Source organism: Manis pentadactyla, chromosome 16 (genome assembly GCF_030020395.1).
Source record: "Manis pentadactyla isolate mManPen7 chromosome 16, mManPen7.hap1, whole genome shotgun sequence".
NCBI lineage: Eukaryota > Metazoa > Chordata > Mammalia > Pholidota > Manidae > Manis > Manis pentadactyla.
The window spans coordinates 58,057,671-58,081,978 of NC_080034.1; the positions used below are offsets into that span (position 1 = coordinate 58,057,671).

General features: G+C 37.4%; 1 protein-coding gene and 1 long non-coding RNA gene across 3 annotated transcripts in view; one reads left to right on the top strand and one right to left on the bottom strand.

Moving 5' to 3' along the window:
- The window catches only part of LOC118914136 (uncharacterized), a 59,170-nt gene extending 41,685 nt beyond the window's left edge, over window positions 1-17,485 (top strand). The window contains exons 1-3 of one of the 2 annotated variants that reach the window (XR_005025497.2): window positions 1,878-3,510; window positions 14,838-14,984; window positions 16,535-17,485. This is a non-coding gene — a long non-coding RNA (uncharacterized LOC118914136). Of the gene's footprint in view, window positions 1-1,877; window positions 3,511-14,837; window positions 14,985-16,534 lie in introns of those variants that run through there. The other variant, XR_008994472.1, reaches the window with a different exon arrangement.
- Window positions 17,486-20,790: 3,305 nt separating this feature from the next.
- The window catches only part of LOC130678829 (N-acetyllactosaminide beta-1,6-N-acetylglucosaminyl-transferase-like), a 36,766-nt gene continuing 33,248 nt past the window's right edge, over window positions 20,791-24,308 (bottom strand). The window contains exon 3 of the mRNA XM_036888670.2: window positions 20,791-23,190. Coding sequence (XP_036744565.1) covers window positions 23,000-23,190 — 191 coding nt within the window. The 3' untranslated portion in view covers window positions 20,791-22,999. The remainder of the gene's footprint in view (window positions 23,191-24,308) is intronic.

Consider the following 24,308-nt stretch of genomic DNA (forward strand, 5'->3'; position numbering starts at 1 on the left):
ATTTTTGAAGGACTGCCTACTATTTTCCATAGTGGCTGAACCAATATACATTCCTATCAACAGGGCACAGGGGTTTCCTTCTCTCCACATTCTTGCCAACACTTATTATTTCTTGTCTTTTGGATAGTGGCCATCCTAACTGGTGTGAAGTGGTATCTCTTTGTGGTCTAGGTTTGCATTTCCCTGATGATTGGTGATGTGGAGCATCATTTCATGGGCCTGTTGGCCATCTGAATTTCTTCTTTGGAGAAATGTCTATTCAGATCCTCTGCCCATTTCTCGGTCAGATTGTTTGTTTTTTTGTTATTGACTTGTATGAGTCCTTTATATACTTTGGATACTTAAAGAAAAACTGTCCTATCAACATTGTGTATTCTTGCCTCCTTTGTCATAAGTTAATTGACCATACATGTATGTATGGGTTTATTTTTGAGTTCTCTATTCTGTCTTATGTCTCTCTTTTTATGTCAATACCATAATGTTTTGATTACTATAGTTTTGTAATATAGCTTGAACCCAGAGAGCATGATGACTCTAATTTTGTTCTTTCTTGACTCTTCATGGTCTGTGTGGTTCCATACGAATTTTAGAATTATAGTTGATGCTTAAACATCACAGAAATTAGGGGAGCTAAGCCCTCCCTCCCCCAGTATAGTCAAAATCTGTGTATAAATTTCAACTCCCCTAAACTTAACTGCTATTAGCCTAATTTTTACTGGAAGCCTTACTGATAATGGAAACAACTGATTAACATATATTTTATATATGTATTACATACTGTATTCTTACAGTAAACTGAAGTACAGAAAATATTTTTCAAACTGGCACAAATCTCCAAAAATTTCTCAATACAATTATTGAAAAAAATCTGGGTATAAGTGGACCCATGCAGTCCAAATTCATGTTGTTCAAGGGTCACCTCTGCTTGCTCTGGTTCTGTGAAAAATGTCATTGGAATTTTGATGGGGATTGCACTGAATCAGTAGATGGCTTCAGGTAGTATGGACATTTTAACAATATTATTTATTTTTCCAATCTATGACCACAGATTGTCTTTCTGTTTATTTCTGTCTTCTTCTGTTACTTTCATCAGTGTCTTATACTTTTCAGTGTACATGTCCTTCACCTCCTTGGTTAAGTTTATCCCTAGGTATTTAATTCTCTCTGATGTGATTCTAAATGGGGTTGTTTCCTTGGTTTTTTTCTTTCTGATAGTTCATTATTAGTCTATAGAAACAATGGATTTCTGTGTATCAGTTTTGTATTCTGCAACTTTACTGAATTCATTTATTAGTTCTAACAGTTTTTTGGTGGCATCTTCATGGTTTTCTGTATATGGTATCATGTCATCTGCTAATAGTGACAATTTTACTTCTTCTTTACCAATTTGTATGTCTTTTATTTATTTTCTTACCTAAATACTGTGGCAAGGACTTCCAATATTATGCTGAATAAAAGAGGTGATAGTGGGCATCCCGTCTAATTCCTGATCTTAGAGGAAATGCTTTCAGCTTTTCCCTACTGAGTATGATGATGTTAGCTAAAGATTTGTCATATATGGCCTTAATTATGTTGAGGAATGGCAGAGTTCAGTTGCAGTAGGTTGAGGAAAGGGTGTTATGAGAGGAGTTAGAGAGGGTGACTGTTGACAGTGGTTCCCAGAACACTGGCTGATAGAAGGGGAAGTAGGGCCATGTTTGAAAGAATACCTGCCAAGTCAAATCTTATTTATTTTTTATTTTCTGTATTTTTGTTTTTCTTAAAGTGGAAGAGATTTTATATTTAAATGCAAAATGAAAAAATCCATTAAAACATAATGGGTTGAAGATTTAGGAGAGGAAGGATCATCATTAGTACAAGTTTCCTGAGAAACAAGTTTCTTTTTACACACATAATTTTGCCGGCCTCAAGATGGACACATCTATGTCCCCTTCTCTCAGCGTACAATTTTTTGTGACCAGCTCCTACCTCACCCTGATTTCGTCTGGCCTACCCTTCCATTTATCCTTCAGCTCTCCTTCTGTCATTTCCTTAACGAGGCCTTTTTGACACACCGTACTCCAACTCAATGTAAATCAGACCCCAAACTGTCTGAATGAATGGCAAGATCCAGAGCACAGATAGAGGAAATGAACTTGGCCAGGAAAGACTCTTTTCCGCTGTCACGGGACAAAAGAATGTGAACAAACTCAGACAGGATGCAGGAGTTTCAGATGATTGCCTTTATTGCTCTACAACCTTTACAGTTGTCCCCCAAACCTGTGCGTTATCCCAGTGCCTTAAAAAACAGTAATTCAATCCAACCACTCTTCTCTCACCTTCTTGCAGTTTACCTAACTGACTACTCCCATTGCACTCGTTTTACACGTTTTTACTCCAATTTCCCCATCTCCACCCATTCCTCCTACCTTCATTTTCCTTCCTATGTATGATACCTCATTTCAACCTCTCTTTTGCCAACATCCTAAGTTTTTTGCCCCCTTGTCTTTTGGTTACACCCCTCTAGAAATCCACAGTCCTGAAATGAATTCCATTATCCATTTAGGCCACAGATTATTATTGTGGAAATTGCATGAACAGGCAGAATGTGGTCACTGTACATTCACAGCCTACTGCTTCAGCAGGCCCTTGGCACACCCGGGCTCCTACTATGATGTTTTGAAGGCACATTTTCACCACCTGCAGTGACTATTTCAAACTTCCTCCACCCCTCTCAAACCCTCAGCCTCCCCAGACAACCTCACTCTCTGCAGATAGTCTTGCCTCCAGATTCACAGAGCAAATAAAGGATTACTAGCACAAAACTGAATTGAATATTTTAAATATTTAATATAATTTAATAACTAATAGAGAAGAGCTAGAAAAGATACTTCTTATTCATAGTTTATTCAAATATTTAGTATTGCCTGTTTGGGAAGTATCCAGAATCTGTATCCTTAGATTGTTCTATTTATTTTAAACCTCCTCAAATATCTCCATTCTGGAAACTTCTCTGGCTAAGGCAGAATGGAGAGGAAGGATCTGATACAATAAATGATCTTTGTTTAGAAATTAACTGGAATATGGGGATCAGTAGAAAAGGAAGAACACAGAATGTCTCAGAACATCCTTCCTGAACAAAGACAGATGGATAAAGGAGGAGGACCAGTTTGGGGAGTGTGTGGCTGGATTATCCAGAGGCATGTTCGTGGGGCAGTTAAAAGAAGTGGACCTGCCTGAAGTCATTTAGTAATTTGAGCACCCCTAAAAGAGAGATGACCAGACATAAGCACCCTGATTCCATGCAAGAGGACCCCCTTGTCCTCCCAACTAACTAAACCTTAATTTAATAATACTTTCAGATCTAATTTCCAGTCTACAAGAAATGTGTGGGATAAGGAAATAAGTTAAAAACAAAATAAGAAAGCAATCAGCCAAATCTATAGAATGGGGGATATTCTACATGACAAACAATCTGTTCAAGAAGAATGGGAACATGAAAGAGATTTAAGAGACATCAAAACAAATTCAGTGAGTGAAACTTGTTCAAATTCTTATTTCAACAAACCAATCAACCATATAAATTATTTTAGACAATTAGGAAATTTGAATTTGATTTGGATATTCAATTGTGTTAAAGAATTATTGGTAATTTTATTATATGAGGTAATGGCATTATACTGAGTAAGAAAAGTGTGTTTTTTTCTTTTGTGATGCCTACTGAATTATAATTTATAATTGGAAATTGGTAAATTTATCATTTGTAGATTAAACAAGTGGAAAAATCCAAGAGAATCAATAAAATAATTGTTACAATGAGTGAAGAAATTTATTAATAAGGCTGAGCTTAAAAAATAATGTAGAAAAATTAACACACTTCATACATAAAATGAATGGAAGAACATAACTAAAGGTATGGTCCCATCTATAATAACTGCAAAAAAAAAGCATCTGGGATTAAAGTTTAAAAATATTTTTACTTTAGGAAATTTCAAACATGTAAAAAGTATAGAGCGATAATTAATCTTCATATACCAGTCAACAGTGTCAATAATAATGGAGAGCCAATCATGAGTCACTTCCCCACTTACTCTCAGACTATTTTGGATCAATTGTGTGATGTCACATTATCTCATTCTTAACTATTTCAGGATTTATCTTTAAAAGATAAGAACACAGACTCTGTGGAATATAGGATCCAGCACAGGTGCAGGAAGAGAATTTCTAGGATAAATGGTCAATGACAGGTCTACCTGGGAGACATGTCTAAATTGAGAGGGAGAAAGGAGCTGATGAAGAGTTGAATACTTGAAAAATTTTATATATTTGGCAGATTAGTTTAAGCATTTTGAGAATATTGGTGATAAATATATATAAGTAATGAAAAGAAAACATGAGGTAATCAACTCCAGGAAAAACAAAATGTTTGGGAGAAAGTAAGTGTAATTAGTAGGATATTTGCGAGCTCTAAATGACAGCTTCATGGTTCATGGTTATGGTAATGTAAATGTTGACTATTAATTTAAAATCATGGAATTAAAAAGTGAAGAAAAGTTTGTGGGTTAAGGCTGAAAATCTAATTCTCAACAATCATAGCAGGATATGATATTTAATGTTAAAATTTGATATGTCAAGAAGTGGTGGTATAGGTGCATTATTTAGGCATAGAGGTAAGTAACAGGAGAAACAGCTAAAAGTATGGTGTTCGTTGCCTTTGGTGTTTGGGGCTGCATGTAAGGGAGAGGCATGCCCTCCAATCCTTCATTATAATTAGCCATTTAATGATTTATTTTAAGATTGTAATGTTAAATTGCTTTGATTAAAAAATAGAAATACACAAAGGAAAGAGAAAAGAAATCACAATTAACTGCAATACTAAGTGTAATACAGAAAAGCTCCTTGGGACTGAAGGTATCGGGGCCCACGAGAATAACTCAATGACTATTTTATTCAAAAGTATAAAATGGACAAATTCCCTTGTAAGGGCAACCTAAGCTGAAGGAAAGTGGATTCTGAGTTGTTTTGGTGGTGGGCTCTTCTTTTTAAGTCTTTTCAGCACAAAAGAGTATGTTCTGGTTCTCTAAGGGCATATTTGATCCTTTCAGCAGATTTTAGAGTGGACACTAAGTGAGGAGTAGTGTTTTCCCATTTGATGTTTTCAAATACTGCACTATCTCCTTATTTGTGTTTAGGGGGAAATGATGACTGCACATGTTAATGATGCATCTCCACCAAATACCTGGAGGTAGGAGATCTTTCAAACTGGCCCGGACAGCAGAGTCTGGATATTCCCCCATGAATAATATACTCAGACTTTGAGGATATAAAAGTATGTGGGAAGCCATTTAATAATTGCCCACAGCAATTTAATACTTATTTGTGGTCTTATCTGTGTGAACACAGTAGACATTTTGAGGCACGTAAATAACTCCAAAGAGCCGTTCAAACATCATCTTGATTGATGGTCATTACATATGCCAAAGGGAATGCAGCTCCTTCTATAGACAAAGGAATTGTAATACACTGGCTCTCATTATATAGGAAAGGTAAGGACCTGTTCCCATGGTCCAGGGTAATGCTTTAGGCAACGTAGGCAGTGTCTTCCCATGTAGGGAAAGTGCTTGATCTTCACCAACTGCATCTTCCGTTTGACAGGTTTGGTGATGAACTTACAAGTTGTAAGCTCTGTGACCGTGATTATAACTTGAGCAGTAATAATACAAAGATAACATCTTCCAAACTTCACTTTTGTTTTTGGAAATGGAAATGGAGGTATGGAATCTTTCTTTGAGGGTTAAAAAAAAAATGACTCCTAAAACATCTCAACTCTCTAGAAGTCTCTAGATTTGACCACTCACTCAGTTGTGCTCTCTTTTTTAGATGCAATTTGCCTATTACCCTATTACTCCCTGTCTTTTGAGTCCAGGCCAGTTGCTGGTAGAACATCATTTCATGGTATTTCTAACTTCTTGCCCTGCGCATATTCTGATCTCTTTTGGTTAACGCATCCTCATGCAGGCTGTTACCAAGGCCACACCGAGTCACACACCTTCCTTTTCCCTCTTGTCTGGCTCTAACTGGGGTGACTGGGTTGGGGGATAATTCTCACTTCCTGTTGCTATTGTTGTATCGGGTAATTTGCCATAACTGTGTCCAGTTACATACCTCTGTGCCCTCCCCTCCTGTCTGACTAACTTCTCCCCCAGTATGCCCTTCTGGGTATCTTCTAGCAATTTCCCATCTAGTTTGTCACTCCCAACCCTTTAGGCAGGAGGATCCTTCTAGGTTTCTATCCTTCCAAATTAGAATATGCCATTAGGCAGGGCCAAGTCCTAAGGGTTTTTATCTCAAATACTCAGCATAATACCTGCACATTTGGGCACCCAATGGCTTCTTCTAATGACAGATGGAATGGGGTGACTCATTCTCCTCATTCCTTTAGCTGGAGGGTCCCTGGTGACTTTAGAGAACCAAATATCTTCAAAAGCTGCTGTGGATTTAGGAGGAGACAGAATCATGTAAGATGCCATGGATTGTGGAGGGCTAAGGGGCTAAGACTTAACATTATAATACATTACTCATGTATTTTAATAATCTTGAATTTTCACACACTTTCAAACGATTGCCTTCACAGGTAGATTCATATATCCTTATATATTACTCACTAATGAATTTTCTAGATAATTGAGGCACATTTCCAACACTTTCATTAATATTTTTTCTAAAAAGTAGTACATTCTCTGCTTTCTTGAAAAGCTATATTAAAAATAATATATACTCCTTGATGACCTCCAGAATCACATAAAGAACATTATTTTATCATATTATTAGAAGTTCTGCCATCTACCTATCCTTTCCATTTGCAACCCTTTTATCCCATTTGTCTGCCTCCTGATCCATCGATGATATTGATGATGTCAAGAACAACAAATTCACTGTGTTATTTCTAGGAGTCAGACGCTATGCCAAGAGCTTACATTCATTACAAAGTTTCATCCTCACAATCCCTCCATGAAGTATCATTATCTTCCATTTAGCAATGAGGAAACAAATCTCTGAGGGAATAAATTATATGTCCAGGGCACACAACTACTAAATGGCAGAAGCAGGTATCAAACCTGGGTCTTTCTGATGTTATAAGCCATGCTTTAATGTTACCAGCTAGTGACTGAGAACCCATATACCTGAGCATGATAGAACAATTCAAATTCCAGCTTTGTGTGTATGTGTTTTTTAGTCTAATCTCTTTTTTTCATTTAACTAAGTCAGCTCTGAGTGACCGACTGAGCAGTTCACATATGAATACAAAGAAGAGGCATGTTTTTCTCCACAGATAACGTGCGTGTGTGTGTGAGAGAGAGAGAGAGAGAGAGAGCATGTGTCCAGTATCTAGACACTGGCCTGTGCAGCTAAAAAGGCTTATTAAATAAATAGAATCTGGATGGCTGAGATGTTACTATATATGGGTGTTTAGTTTTCAGTCTCCACCCAGGGGATATAAACACTAACCCTTTCCCACTAGCAGTCATGGCCTCTAAATGTGCTGTTCTAAATCTCTCTTTCCTCCTCCATAGCAGATTCCTTAGTAAATAGCATCTTGAACAAATTCCATAACTGCCAGGTCACCAGTTGTTAAAAAGCCATCCCCTTTAAAGCTCTGATCTCATTCCAGTCTAAAGCTCTTCTTCCCCCTGCCTCTGACCAGTTTCCTGGATGGAGGAAAGCTAAACTGGGGTGGGAGGCAAGGTCTGTTCATCTGTCCTCCCCTGCAAGTGTGTGGTTTGGTGGGGAGGACGGGGGCATGTGGCCTGCCTCTGGGCCCTTCTTCCCTCTCATCTCCGGAACAGATGAGTGGCTCTTATGAGTCTGGCTGCTGGTGTGGCTCTCTGTGGGTTGTGGCTACTTCTCTTTCCTGCTCCAACTGGTGTGGATACCTACTGCACGGCTGGTCACCAGCCACTCTCTCTTTGGGGCATGGTGTGTATTTTGGGGAGAACCTGGAGGCCTCCCTTCTGCCCAGGTTCTCTGACCTGGGAGGTCTGGCTCCCATTCAAACTGTTCCACAACTGATTGGGTCATTTTGGGGCCAGTATGCAAGTCCTGTAGATACAGTTGGGGCAAAACTAATCAAGTCCAGTTCCATTGCAACCTCTGGAGCTACGGGAAGCTTACACGTCTTTGTCACACCAAACAGTTGATCTTCTCTCTGCTTTGCTACCTCTTGTTGCCCTGCCAACTCTCTCTAGTTCTACTCTTTGTCTACCTAGATGAAGTCAAAACCCTAATTTCATTTCTTAGGAAAAGATTTAACTAGAGTAGGAGATGCTGGTCCTCCCTTTGTGCACACCTTGTCTTTTCAAGTGATTCTCTTGTCCTCCTCACTGGGCTGGGGAGAAGAGGATGGGGAACAACCACAACATTCCCACTAGGCTCATAATTCACATTTATGATGATGCTCTTTCTCCCTCATCAGTCTTAGACTGAGAGCAGGGTGGGGAGAATGTTTAGAGCAGGAGTCAACAAACCACAGCCCATGAGACAAATCAGGCCCTCTGCCTGTTTTCATAAATAAAGTTTTATTAAACCATAGCCATGTACACACATCATCTATGATTGCTTTTGGCTACAGTGCAGAACAGTGCAGAGTAGTTGTACTGGGAACTGTACCCACAAAGCCCAAACTACTTACTATCTGGATTTCATAGAAAAAGACTTATTAGAGAATCTTGGTTAGAGATTAAAGTTTGATTGTAATAAGACTGGTTTTGCCATCTCTTAAGAATCGCTGATGGGGATCTATGACCCCAATTAGGTGGAACTTAACACCTCTTTGACCTCAGTTCTCGCTCTTTTCACTAATTTCAGGACCAGACACTAAATCCCATTTAATATCCTATTACAATTGCTTAGACACATTTACACACACATCCCATTTGAAGTTTGACTCTGCTTAATAGTTTGCTCGTTGGTTCATTGATTAAAGTCACCCATATAAATAATATTAATTGAATTATTTATAGCTGAGATTCAACATGAGTTTCAGAGACAGTTATTTCCTACTCTGTCCTTAAAGAAACTTATATCTGAAATCTCTGAATAACAGAGAATTGACCCTTGGCTTTGTTGATAGTCTTTATTGTATGTTTTCTATTTAATTAATTTCTGTTCTTTGTAATTTCTGTTTTTCAACTTTCTTTGGGGTTAATTTTATATTTATGTTCTACCTTTTTAAGAGGGATGCTTAGCTCATTAATTTCCAGACTCTCCCTTTTTCTAATATATACATTTAATACTATAAATTTTCCCCATGGCACTGTTTTAATTACATCAATATAAGTTTATTCACATTATTAAAATATTAAAAATATTTTCTTATTTCCATTTTGATATCTTCTTTGACTCATGGGTTATTTAAAAATGAATTGTTTCATTTCTAAACAAATGAAGATCATCTAGTTACTTTTTAGCCATTTCTTGCTTAACTGCTTTTTGGTCAAAATAAGTACTCTGTATATTTCCAATTCTTTGAAATTTGTTGATTCTTGCTATAGCTTACTATGAGGTCAATTATTGTAAATGTTTTTTCTTAAAATACCAACAGATTCTTAATTTTTACTCTTTATTATTGAAGTAACCCATCAGCAGTATATGAGGGCTCGTTTCCCCACATCTTTGCCAACACTTGTTATTTTTTTAAGACTCTATTTTTATTTTTATTTTTTATTGAAGTATCATTGATATACAATCTTATATTGGTTTCAAATGTACAACACAGTGGTTCAATAGCTACCCATTTTATTAAATCCTCACCCCCTCTAGTGTGGTTATTATTTACTATCTATCAACGTAGAAAAATGTTACAGAATCATTGACTATATTCTCCATGTTGTACTACCGTCCCCCTAACCAACTTACACTGTGATTGAGAATTATTGTGCCCCTTCATCCCCCTCACCCTCCTCTCCCATACTTCCAACCCTCTCCCTTGGTAATTTTTTTCTACTAGTCACTTCTCAGTGTCTGTGAGTCTACTGCTATTTTGTTCCTTTTATTTTGCTTTGTTTTTATACTCCACAAATAAGTGAAATCATATGGTATTTGTCTTTCTCCTCCTGGCATATTTCACTAAGCATAATACCTTCTAGATCCATCCATGTTGTTGCAAGTGGGAGGGTTTTTTCTTTTTATGGCTGAATAAATATTCCACTGTATATATGTACCACCTCTTCTTTATCCATTCATTTATTGATGGACACTTAGGTTGCTTCCATATCTTGGCTTTTCTAAATAGTGTGGCGACAAACATAGGGGTGTATATGTCTTTTCGAATCAGGGATTTTGTTCTCTTTGGGTAAATTCCTAGAAGTAGAATTACTGGATTGAATGATAAATCTATTTTTAGTTTTTTGAGGAAACTCCATACTGCTTTTCAAAGCAGTTGCACCAATTTACATTCCCACCAACAGTGTTGGAGGTTTCCGACAATTATTGTAAATGTTTTAAGTGTGCTTAACACAAAGATTGTTAGTTACAGTGCTCTTTTTATGGAGAGCAAGTAAAATCTGTTCATTGTGTTTTTTAAGTCTTATGTAGTCGTATTGATTTTTTCTACTTATTTTATCAATTAAGAGAATATGTTGAAAATCTATTATGATGTAAATGTGGCTATTTTCCCCTCATTCTGTCAATTTTTGCTTTATATGTTTTGAGGCTATGTTATTAGTCACATACAAATGAGAATAGTTATATCTTCATAGTGAATTAAACCTTTTATGAAATAACTCTCCTTTTCATTAGTAATTTTTTGTGTGTGTCAAAGACAGTTTCCTTCTGTGCTTACATGGTACATCTTTTCCATAATTTTCTTCCAACCTTTTGGTATTATATTTCTGATGTGTCTATTGTGAGCAATATATCTTTTTTCCTTTTTAAAATCTCATCAGACAATTTAACTGGAACATTTAGTTCATTTACAATGAATGTAGTAACTAATATGTTTGGACTTAATTTGCCATTTCATTCTTTGTCTTAAATTTTCCTACTCTTGTTCCCTTTTCTCTTCTTGTGTGACTTTTAAAAATTATTTTTATTATTACACTTTTCTTTTGTGCTCCAATAGTTTGGAGTTATATATTGTTTCATTAATCTTCTAGTGCTTACCTTATAAAATATAACATACATTCTTGACATCTCAAAATTTAACATTAATTGGTACTTTTACCTTCCTCCAGACAATGCTGTACAATAATCAACATTAGGATGCTATAACTCTACTTAACTTTGAATACTAATTCTATTTGCCTCTTCCCAATTTTTATGCTTTAGTTTGATTACTATTATTTGCTCATTTTGCCATTTTTACACCTTCCACTATCTCCAAGCTTCTATCTGGGATCATTTCCTTCCCCCCCAAAAAATTCTAAAATTTCCTTTAGTGTGGCTATGCTCATATTGATTATCTTGTGTGGATGTTTTGAAACTGTATTTTACCTTCAGTCTTACATAATTTTTGCTACATATGGAGTTCCTAGTTGACATTTACTTTCTTTCAGTATATTTAATGTCTTCTGGTTTCCACTGTTATTTTAAGAAGTCAGCTATCACTTGAACTCTTACTCTTTTGAAGATAATTCCAGTATCCCCATCCAGTTCCTATTTAAAAATTTTTTCTTTTGGTTTAGTTTTTGGTTTTCTGCAACTTAGCTATGGTGTCCTTACATGTAGAATTTTATTTGCCAAATTTCTTTGATTTTAAAGTTCACCTTTTTTCCTCATATTTTAATATTTCTGAAATCAGCATGTGTGTTTAAAAGCCTTTTAAAATAAACTACTGGCCAGGCAGTGACCACAGTGTAATTGTCATTGCCTGGATATGCAAATAAGGTCATAGTTATGCTTGAGTGACTTCAAGGGCCTCATAACCAACTGCTTTGGACTTTTGACCCCCAGTCCAGCGTTCAGCATACCATGGCTCACAGGCTGGCTTTCTGTTGTTGTACATAAAGTTTTACTGCAACACAGCCACAATTATTTGTTTATCTATTTTCTATGATTGCTTAAAAAACTTTTGTGAATGTTTTATTGATTCTCAAAGCTTTGTTTCTTCCCTAAGATCCTGATCACTAACTACATTAAACAACCTCATTGATACTCTTTTTTGACATTGTTGCATATATTTCTTTATTGTGGTAAAAAACATACAGCATAAAATTTATCATGTTAACCATTTTTAAGTGTTTAGTAGTGTTAAGTATATTCACATTGTTGTGAAACAGATCTCCAGAACTTTTTCATCTTACAAGTCTGAAACTATACCCATTAAATAACAACTTACCTTTGCCACGCCCCCTCCAGTCACTGGTAGTCACCATTCTATTTTTTTATCTCTGTAAATTTGCCTACTTTAGATATCTACTTTGTGATATTGTAGAAGTGGAATCATACAGTTGTTATCTTTTTGTGACTGGCTTATTTCACTTAGCGTAATATTTTCAAGGTTCACCTGTGATGTAGTATGTGACAGATCCTTCTTTTTTAAAGCTTGAATAATATTCCATTGGGTGTGTATACCACATTTTTTTCACCATTTATCTGCCAATAGATACTTGGGTTGCTTCCATTTCTTGGCTATTAAGAATAGTGCTGCTATGAACGTGGGTGTTCAAATATCTCTATCACTGCTTTTGCACTACAATGGCAGAATTAGTTATGACAGAGAACCACAGAATATATGGCCTGTAACCCTAATGTATTTACTCTCTTGACTTTTAAGAAAAAGTTTTCAAATTCCTGCCTTAGCCCAATCAGATTATCAGAAGTGTTGATCAACCTATCAGTTGTTTTTCCCAGATAAAAAATCTCTGGGTTTCCAATTCTTTGGTGTCCTGCCTTAGTAATTCCTCACTATCTTAGTAGCTCTTTGATGCTGTTAGGAAGGACTTTATATTTCATCCAGATTTCTTAATTATTTTAAGCGTGAAGGTTGGTCTGAATTGCCCAGTCCATTGTTACCCAAACTAAAAGTTAGCTCTAGTACCTTTTAACAAATTCTGCATAAATCAGCCAGAATCAATTTTCATTCATTGCTGTTAAAGAACATTGTGTGATAAATTTTTTTTTCTGCTCGGAGATACAAAAACGATTCCACTGAGAAAAATACCCATGATTCTGGATGCTTTATGCTGCTGGGAAAGCAGGCAAAAAGAAAGATTATGGTTTTGGCTAGATTGATAAGCACTGATTACAAAGGATAAATAGTTTTCTGCTGCACTTGAAGGGCAGAGAGGATTATGCTTGGAACTTGGCCTCTGATATAACCATGTCCTGGAGGTCACAGGAGTTTGGTTCCACCCTCCACTGCTGTCCTACAAAGGTCAGAGTCCTTCAGGAAGGATGACTTCAGTCATACCACCAGCTGAAGGAGCCTAACCAACTGAGGTTTTGGATGTGTTTGGTTAGTTAGTTAGTTGGTTTTTGGTAACTTTTCATATTGATATATTTTCATACTTACAAGAAAATTGAAATAATAGTACAAGGAACTCCCTTATACCATTTACCCGGATCCACTGTTATCATACATCACATTCGCTCTACCACTCCAGGTGTAGTATATATACTTCTTTTGAAACATTGGAGAGTATGCTGGAGACATCATGCTACCTTACACTCTAAACACTTTGGTACTTCCTAAGTACAAAGAAATTATTTTTATATAATTGGGAAATTTAACATTGACACAATAGTATTATCAAATCCATTTACATTATTTCCCCCCTATTGTCCCAGTAATGTCCTTTAAAGTTTTTCTTTTTACCTCCAGTTCGGGATCTCATCCAAGATGACATATTATATTGATTTCATTTCTTATTAATCTCCTTTCATCTGGAACAATTCTCCAGTCTTTATTGATTTTGATATCTTTGAAGAGTACAGGCCAGTTATTTTGTACAATGTTGATCAATTTTGATGTTTTCTCATGACTACAAATTTGGTTTATGCAGTATGGGTAGGAATACCACTAAGGTGATGTTATGTACTTCTCAGGGCTTCCCAACAGGAGGCAGGTGAGTATATTTGTCCCAGTGTTAGTGGTGTAACTTTGATCACCTGATTAGTTCATATCTCTAGGTTATTGTCACTGTAAAGTTACAATTGTACATTTATAATTAATAAGTAATCTGTGGGGAGTTATTTTGAAACTATGTAAATATTCGCCCACTAGCTTTTAGCAGCCATTGAGTTCCTAATAATGCCATCATTCCTTCTATATTTATTAGTTGGCTTTTTACTGTAAAAGCTTTCCCTTAACAAAAGCAAAACAGAAGGAACAAAACATCAGTAGACTCGTAGACAATGAAAAGTGACTAGTGGTTACCAAGGGGGAGGTGTTGGGGCTGGGTTGGGGGGAGGGTAAGGGGGATAAAGGGGCTCAATAATTCACGATCACAATATAAGCTGGTCACAGGGATGATAGTACAGCATGGAGAATATAGTCAATGATTCTGTAACATCTTTCTACGTTGATAGTAACTGCACTAGAAGGGGTGAGGATTTAATAATGTGGGTGGCTATTGAACCACTGTGTTGTACATTTGAAACCAATGTAAGGTTGTATATCAACAATACTTCAATGAAAAAAAAAAGAGCTTTCCCTTCTCCTCCATTTATACAGATATGTGCATGTATATATGCATGGATGGATTCACAGGCTCTTCCTGTATTTATTAGACTACAATCTATTCCTATTATATTTGTTCTGATGCCCAAAGCCTCCCAGATTAGTCAGTAGGAGACCCTTCAAGGTGAGTCCTGCCCCTTTTGCTATATTCTCATTCTTTCTGTATCACACTACATTGCAGACTCAGCTTATACTTCTCCTGCCCAAACTCTGGAGCCAGCTTGCTCTCCAAGGAGCCCTTGACTGACTGACTTTTTAACAAATCCAAGGAATACATTAGTGAAGGCAAGTCCTAGCCTTCAGCTGAAGTCTTTGTGATCAGTCCCAGGTAACAAAGCCATAGTCTTAAATCATCCCTTTTGCAGAGGCCCTGCCGGACAGCCTAATAAAAGATCTTCTGTACCTCCACATCTGTTCACCTCCATCACCTCACTCTGTTTTATTTTCTTCATAGCACTTAATCACTATCTAAAATATCTTGGTTGTTGGTATACTTCCATGGTTTTTCTATCCCTTCAGCTAGAATATAAAAGATCTATCAATCTTACTACATAGCTATACACCCAGAACCTAAACTTGGCACAGTTTTATATTTGTTATATAAATGAATGAATGGATTCTTCTTGCTCAAAAATCCTATGAAAACACAAGAGTATTTCTTCCCCTCATACTTACGAGAATTTTCCAGTGACATTTGCCCAGACATTTGCTGAGAAAGTCCCTTAAAGAACTTTCTCAATCACATATCCAGGTAGGAAATTTTAAATGTATGGTAATGACTACAGCATCAGTGTTTTAGTAAATTTCCTACATTTTCAAATATTTGCCTAGTGGTCTACAATGTATTTAAGTCACTCTGCTGTTTTTTATAGCTCTTATCCCAACAGAATCTCATGCTATTACTGTGGTTATTCTTTAAACCACTATTCTTCCACTGGGTCATCTCTGATACACAGCCCTGCAGGTGGAAAGTCTAATTCACAAACTTCCTGCTGAGTCCTCAGTGAAAGCAGCCATGTGAATGCTAATCATGGAGTTACCATGCCTCGCCTGCTCAGAGGTATGTGGAAGGGAATCACCAAAGGTATTAAGTACCAGGGTTCAAATGTGTAGACATGGCAGTAATCAGTGCTTTTCCTCCTAGTTCTTCATGACCCATTAAGTCTATTCAATTAAATCTTGAGAAAATAAATCTATATTAGCATTTTCCAACCAGCGATCTGTAAGTTGAAAGACATTCTAACAGCCATACACCAGCTTTCTTCTTTGCCATTTTCTTAGTAATATGACCATGATTTTGCTCTTCTCTCTTTTCCTTTATCTCATTTCCATAGTCTGAAATAGAGAATGTATAGAATTTTCCTTTTCATAGTACAGTTTTCATCAGGAAATATCACTTGAGACCACTCCTGTCATTTGGTCCAATAAGATGGCCCACATGTTATTGAGACTCACCCGACTCATCTGGCCTGTCCTATGCAAAGGTAAAAGTCAACTGTCCCCAACTCTCAACTCAAAGCCAGCACCGAATTAAAAAACTAACACAACTGGTTTTGATAACTGAACTTCGTTTATTTAAAATGTTAACATTAGGAGAGGCTGGGTGAAAGATCTTAGAAAAACTTTCTGTACTGTTTTTGTAACTTTTCTCTAAGACTAAAGTTACTTCAAAATAAAACATTTTTAGAAAGCCCTCTAAAACCCTACATTTTTGCCTTGTATACATGTGAGGGCCTGAAATTCCCTAATAATTCACTTTGACTGAAATAAGTGGCCTAAAGTTGATAAGTAATTCCCTTTAACTTTGCACTAACTTTTTCAACTATTTCTCCTAATACCCTCTCTCCTGATCATATTATATCTGTTTCACTTCTATAGTTTGACACTTGATGCTGGCCATCAGTTCTGAATTTTGTCTTCTGAAGAACCCTTTACTTTTGGACCATTCAGTCCAGGATCTAATACAGTTCCCAGGATCCTTCCCAAGATTTCAGTCAGGCTTCTTAGGCTCACAACAGGACCTCATCTTCCAGACAGCCACCACAGATGCCATCACTTTCAAAGCACGTAGCTGTTCTGCATGGTAATGTGAGCATGATCAGCTTCACCTCTTAATCCTCTTCCTCAGAGACAGCAGTTAGTTCCCAAGGTCTGAACTTGGCACTGGGAGAAGGTTGACCTCTAGTGTCTTTTCCCATTGGTTTGACCTCTTAATCCCTAAGCCATCCTGACCAGAAGAGGGAGTAGTTCCAACAGGAACCTTGAGCTCAGGCATTAGTCTTCCCAAACTCCTGCTGTTACCTGGCCTTTTCAAATGGATCCCTGCCCCAGTTTCCCACTTGACACAGACTGCTTTACTAAATTCTTACTGTTTAACAAGATTAGGAGTAATGACCTTTTCCTCTCACCTTTTGAAGTAATATGTGTAAAGCAAAATGTTTATGTTTATGAAGTCACCCATCTTTCTGTCAAGAAACAAAGGTTTTTAAAAAATTAGAACCAGTATATTTGTATTTATATTTACTTTCTGGTATTCTGATTCTCATCTCTATGAAGGGTATCTACCAGAAACCTGTATCAAACTTCCAAGATCATGCACAAGAGGTAAACGTGCCCTGTAATGTTGAGAACAACTCAAGGAGAGCTGCTATGACTGCTAAAGTTTTGCAAATTTCTGCTAATGTAAGAAGACAAGAAAAAGAAATAGGATGACTGAATATTGAGAAGAAAAAGGCAAAACTATTATTTATAGATAAATACCAGAAAATGTAAGGTGTAACACATTAAGAAACTATTCAAAATAATGAAAAAATTTCAATAAAATCTACATGCCAGATCAAAATCAATTGTTTTCCTTATGCTATCAATAGAAAAATAGAAATATACTTTAAAAATTGCATTCCCAGTAAGTACAAAGAACTCTGATAAAGTACATGGCATGTACAAGACTTCATAAGAAAAACTAGATCTGTGAAGGACATGAAGAGGACCTGGATAAATAGACATATTGACTGACAGCTTGATGTTGTCAAGGTATGATTACTCCAAAATTAATTCATGTGAGTTCTGTGCCAATTCCATCAAAATCCCAACAGAATTTTTCAAGGAATTTGATAAGCTATTCTATAAGTAAATGATCAAAAACAGCCAAGAAAATGTTGAATAGAACAAGACTCTTTGTCTTGCTACATATCAGAGATCTACAGTAATTTTTAAGATATGGTTTTGTCATATGAATAGACCAATGATCATAGAATGGAATCGAGTCCAGAAAAAGTCCATAATATGGGAAAATAGTCCATAAATATATGAGAATTTACTACATGATCATACTGGCATTTCAAATCAATGGGGAAAAGATGGTATTGGGATAATTGACCGTCCTTAACAGAAAAAAATTCAAGTCCCTACCTGATATCATATGACAAAATAAGTTACCAATGGTATGAATGCTGAAGAGTTAAACACAGAGGGGGAAAAAACTATGAAAGTGAAAGAAAAAAGTATAGGTGAATTTTTAGGATCGTCTTTGGGTGGGGAAACTCTTACAGGTAAGTTCTCCAGAAATCAGGCTCTAAAATGGAGATTAGTATGCAAGAGAGCACTTCTGATTCAATTCTTATGGGGGAAAAGAGGAAATCAGGATTGCGTAGAGAAGTTGGGCTGCGATGAAGTCACAAGAAGGCCTTGGTCCACCCTACAGAGAGCTCATAAACTGCAATGGGTCCAAGTTAGGTGAGGGCATTAGTCCTTTATAATCTCACATCATCCATCACACTGGGTGCAGGCTGACCACAGATGACATGGGACCTTGGGTGAAGCTCCTCTCATAGGCTGAGGGTGATTCCCAGGGAAGCGGACAGCAGGCTAACAGCTCCAGTCCTGGGGAGGTCCCATTTGTGCAGCACACACACTTGAGCATCTTGGCTCAATTTCTTCCCAAGAGCTTAGGGAGCAGCTCCTCCAAGATCTGAGAGTGCCTTTTCTTGCAGGAAACTTGCCCAGGAAAGAGTGATGGGATGACCTACGGCTTCTACCACTGCAGCTGGTCCTGAAGCCGTAATGGAAGTCATTTCAGATTCCCCTTTCCCTTCACCAGTGCCTCTGCGAGTCTGGGTGGCTTACCTCGTGAGGTGACTCAGAGCCTTATCTCAGGGTCTGAGCCTCTGGTCACCATGTACTTTTCAGGCCTTGACTACTGTACTTGTCATTTATCCTCAAAACAGAATAAGGAAGCAAGAGATGTTCAAGTGGAGCATCTGATAATGTCAGAAAGTAAGAATAGCATTCAAGAAGCTTCACAGCGATGTGGGTGTATGGAAGGGACTCAGAAGCCAACTGAAAAAGCTACAACGATTTGAGACAAAAATTAGTACCGGGTTATAACCCAAAGTAAAGAAAAATATCCAAGAGTCAATATTGATATAAATGATTGAATAATAGATGGAAGAGACAAATCTTCTGCATAGAAGATTTCCAAATAATTTATGTAGTAAGAGTGATGAGGCATAATGGCTCACTCCTTGTATATGGGCTGTGAACAGGGACTTCCTTCCAATGAGTGCTGCATGGATGGGAGAAGAGTAACGTTGCCGTGGAGAGACCCGACCAACACCGCCGAAGCAAGGCGACCAAGTCAGCATCGGCTGTGACAGGTCATGTTGGTAAGCTTGCACCCCTGATGTGCTGATGGAAATGGCACTTCACCTCTGTGGTCTTCCTCCTCCAAACCCGAAAATCTGTTCTCTAATCATGAGAAAAACGTCTGACTAAACTAACTGGGGGGCGCTGTACAAAACAGCTGGACTTCCCCTCAAAATTATTAATGGCATCAAAAACAAGAAAAAGTCTGACAAACAGTCTTAACTAATGTGTTACTCTGGATGGGATCCTGGACAAAATAATGTTAAGTAAAAATTAAGAAAATCTAAATAAGTTATGACTATTAGGATAATAATGATATTGATACAATATTGGCTCATTAACCGTGACAAATGTACCATACCAAGGTAATGTGTTCGTAACAGGAAATCGAGTGTGCGGTACACGGGATTTCTTGGTAGTATATGCAATTTTTCTGTAAAACTAAAGCTAAAGTTAAAATTTACTTTAGAAGTGCTCTAAACAAGTCACAAAAAGAAGTAATTTCTATTTTATACCTAGATAATCAACTCATTAATAAAAAAGCCAGTATGTGTCTCTGTATACACAAGCACATACACATAACTGATATATAATACAACTGTGCTATTGCCTAGCCACTAGTCATTTAAATTAAGGCTAAATAAAAAATAAGTAACATTTCTTCTCTCATACTAGCCACATTTCAAGTGCTCAATAACTAATGTGAATGGTTACCATTTTGGACAGTGACAATATAAACCATTTGTATCATTGTAGAAATTCTATTGGACAGCACTGCTATCAGACATATATATAAATGTTTTCACACATTGAAAATGCACTTAAGTATGTATACCAAAACTACTTCTGGAGAAAGTTTACTTTTTATTCTTTATCTTTCTGTATTAATTCCCTTTTCATTCTGTATTCTATTTTTATGAGCATATATTTTCATTATTCTTGTAGTTTGAAATGTTTTCACGTTTGTTTTAAAGTATTTTTCATTTTAAAAAATGGTACTTAAGATACCCTTTAAATTAGTTATTTCCCTTGGTGTTTCTATCATTCTCTGTGTCAATGGGAGGCAGTATTTGTTTAGCAAAACTAAGCACTAAAAGGCTGCTCAATTAACTTCGGTATTTGATAATCAAACAAAGATGATAATATTAATATGAGTCTTTTTCCTAGGTCTTGATTTTTTTTAAATGAATAAAGCAGGCAAATATAGAAAACTTATTTCTGCCTCAAATTTTAAAATAGTTGTACCCAATTTACATGTAACTACTCTTCCAATTATATTCTCTATCATTCTCAATTACTGTCCCCAAAACCCCATAAAGGGAAATTTTAATTATTTTGTAGTAGATGGACATTATTTTGACAGGTATATGTGTATATATTAAACTATTTATTTGTATTTTTTAAAAATTCTAGGAGAGTTACCTTGTTAAACATGCTCTGTAGTGGATATTAGCCAACCATCAAATAAAAACACACAATAGTCCCAAAGGTGGAAAATAATATATTAATTTATTTCCAAGAAAACAACATGGAACATCATTGAAAATAAAGTCGGATTCAGTAGTTACAGAGCATCCCCATGGGCTAGCAGGCACCCACTGGTCCACACACTACACTTTTCCAATATTAAACTATTTAAGACACAGGAGAGATGACCAGCAGCGGACATGTAAACATCTTCTATTCCAAAAGATTTCTCATTCTACATGAGAAAGATCCAGTGTAAAATATTTCTTCTTCTCAGGTGGTGTCATTTTAAGTTGAAAACAAATGATTTTTAGACTCCACATTGGTTCTGGGTGTGTTCCCTGCCCTTCAACCCTTGGCCACCCAATACGGTTCAGTCTTTTTCAGTAGCAGGAAAAGAGGCTTATTTTCAGTCATCCTCTTAAATATGATTAACATTCAACAAGCAAAAATTACAGAAAGAAATCATAACATTTTTTGTGTTAATTAAATGTATCATTAGTTGTAGTAGCTGTTTCTTATAAGAATAAATAAATACTAAGGAACTCAATGGATGAGAGGAATCCAAAACTGGACTTCACATTTTTCTGAGGGGACAGGACATTTTCTCAATATTAACACTGAGATCATTCTTAACACCTATTTTCTCTAGTATCCTAAATATGGCTTTATTTCACCTTCTCGGAATATTCCGCCTCAGGAAATAAACTAAGGAGACCACTAAAGAGAATCCCAATTCTCAGACAGAGAACTTGTTTTCTAATGTTTATTACCAACCTGTTGAGCCTCACTTACTTCTGCAAAATGGAAGTAATCACTACAAGCCTTGCAAGAGTGTTGTGAGGTTTGAGTGCAGAGAGACATAAAGGAACTGGCTGGGTGCTTAGAGCACAACAGGCTTTAGCTTCAGTCTCCTCCCTCCCTTCTCTCTTTGGAATGATCTCAGATTCAGTCCTCAGTTTGTAATTACTGATATCCTTGGTCATCTACAACTCTGCACATGAATGCGTGAAAATACAACTACTCTGTAAGATTCTCAAGGACAGCCTTTCCAAGCCAACATTATTACCAAGATCATCAGAATGAGAAAGCATCTGTCTTAATTTCTCTCCTTGTCACAACCATGTGTCTGGTGCATAACAAACACTCAGGAAATATTTACTGGCTGCATGAGGAATGAATGAATTGAATGAGTGAAGGAATCGGATGAATAAAGTGGATGAATGAACAGAACAAGAGATAACGGAGATGCTCACTCACACTTAAAGCACTAAAAGCACCTAACAATCTAAGCCCTCCTACCAGCACCAAGCATTGCAAGCTCCTCAGAGAATACTCTGAAGTCCTTAAAGCTTCACAGGATAGGTCTCCATCTTGCAAGTCTGGTAACTTGGGTGGGGGTGGAGGGTGGTGACAGAAGAGGATAGTGATACATTCAGTGATGTTAGAGACTTAGACTAGACCTATGCAATAGCTCCTCTCTTCAAGGAGTATCTTCATTCTGCAAGAACTTTCCAATGTTCTCAATGGAAAACAATGGAAGAGGCTCAGCATGTTCTGACATATAATCAAGATATGTGTTCTCTCCCTGGGTTCCTTTTACTGAAGCTACAGCCAGTAAGCATCTTAAAGCACATCATGCCTCCTATTAATGACTTTACAGTCTATACAGAATATTAGACAAGGTAAACTGAAAATGCTAGTGTTGAACCAGGAACAAGATTTAGTTCTCAATTCTGGAAGCTCAAGTTTTAAAAAAAGATTGGTGAGGTGCCAGAAAGCTGTTTCTATGCCTGTGTGCAGCTGAGGCAAAGATGAGTGGTGTCCATGGCATGACTATAGATCTGTTATGACAGATTCTTTCTTCAGAGACACCCACTTCTTATTTTCCTACGTACTATTACCTACAATTCTCCTTTTCATAAGAACATTTATATATGATGAGTATCTGATGCAAAGATCTGATGCAGTTAAATTTATCACTGATCAGAACATTCGCCTGATACAGGAGTGAGCGTCAGGAAGCTGCCGGAGTGGCTGAGGCGCCAGGCCCGCTCCGTGCAGGCGTCCTGTCAGCCTATTTCACAGTGCCCAGTGGGTATTTTAACATACAATAACGTAGACAGGTCCTGAGGCCATAACCTCAGTCCTGAAACTGCTAACATAACCAGGACAAAGTTGTCTCATAAAGTTCTTCTTCCGAACTGCAATCTCCCTTCCATCAGGAGCAGATCAAAAATACCAGCTGGGCTGTATTGCCGTTTCACTCTGATTTAGGGTTCTTTCTCGAAGCCTCAGTTCTAGGCATTCCACAGTAAGGGGGTATGTTGTAAGCTCAAACTTGTTAGCAAAGAGGCTTGGTGAATTAATCAACCACTTTAAGTCTCCGTTTCCATAGATACAAATGCCGTGTATGTAGTGGCCTGCAAAGGAACAAACAAGAAACAGTCAAAACATGTTTGGCTTCAGAAGTCAGGGGTAACAAACTTGCAACACGGCAGTAACTGCTCAGAGACCGAGTAACAAAACCTGTGCCAAGGGCTATGGGATTCTCAACGAAATACAATTGTGTACTTTAGCCCACAAGGAAGTTAAACTCTTTTTAGGAAGGCAAAGGGTACAAATATGTATCTGAAGAAGAGTTCAATAATACAAAGCAATAACACGACAGGCAATCCCAGGCAGTTTGTGTATTACCAAATGAGATTACGGACGGGAAGTTCTGGAAGTGTGCAGATCGGAGAGGTCTTTACGGGTTGCACTGGTCAGGCTTTTCCCAGGGCTCTGATCTCGTCACCCAAGTGCCAAGGTGATCTCTCTGATTAGTTGAGTCATCAACCTCACTGATGTAACATGTCAACACTCAACTTCTTAATCCTCTCCAAGTGTAGCCCACAGCAATTCTGCCCTCAGTGGCCTGTGTACTTCTTTCTCTCACACCCTGCATACAATCTGTCAGCTCAGCCTTCAAAATAATAATAGAACTTGACCACTTTTCACCACCTTCACTACTATTAACCTGGTTCAAGCCACCTCCATCTTCCTGTCTGAATTGGTATAATAATTGGTTTTCATTGCCTCCACCTTTGCCTGTTAATATGTTCTCAGCACAACAGCCAGAGTGATTGTTTTAAATATAAGCAGAATGTGTTCCCTCTGCTCAGAACTCTCTAATGGCTCTCAGCTCACATAGAGGGAAAGCCAAAACCCTAGCAATGGTATTCAAGATTCCTTAAGGTCTGGCTCCTGGTAGTCTGGACGTACCTTCCACCTCCTACTCATCCACCTAGAACCCTTGCTCATCACCGTGGCCGCAGTGGCCTCCTTGCTGGTCCTGAGCACACGGGGCATGCTCCACCTGAGAATCTGCCGCTGTTCTTCCTCCCCTGGACTGGCCCCTTCCCCCAGACATCCTTAAGGTGCCGTCTCGCACCACCCAGGGCCTTTGCTTCAGGGCCATCTTCTCAGTGAGGCCTTCTCTGACTCCCTTACCCCTTTCCCCGATTCATTTTTCCTTTGGCACTTATTACCAACTGATTTT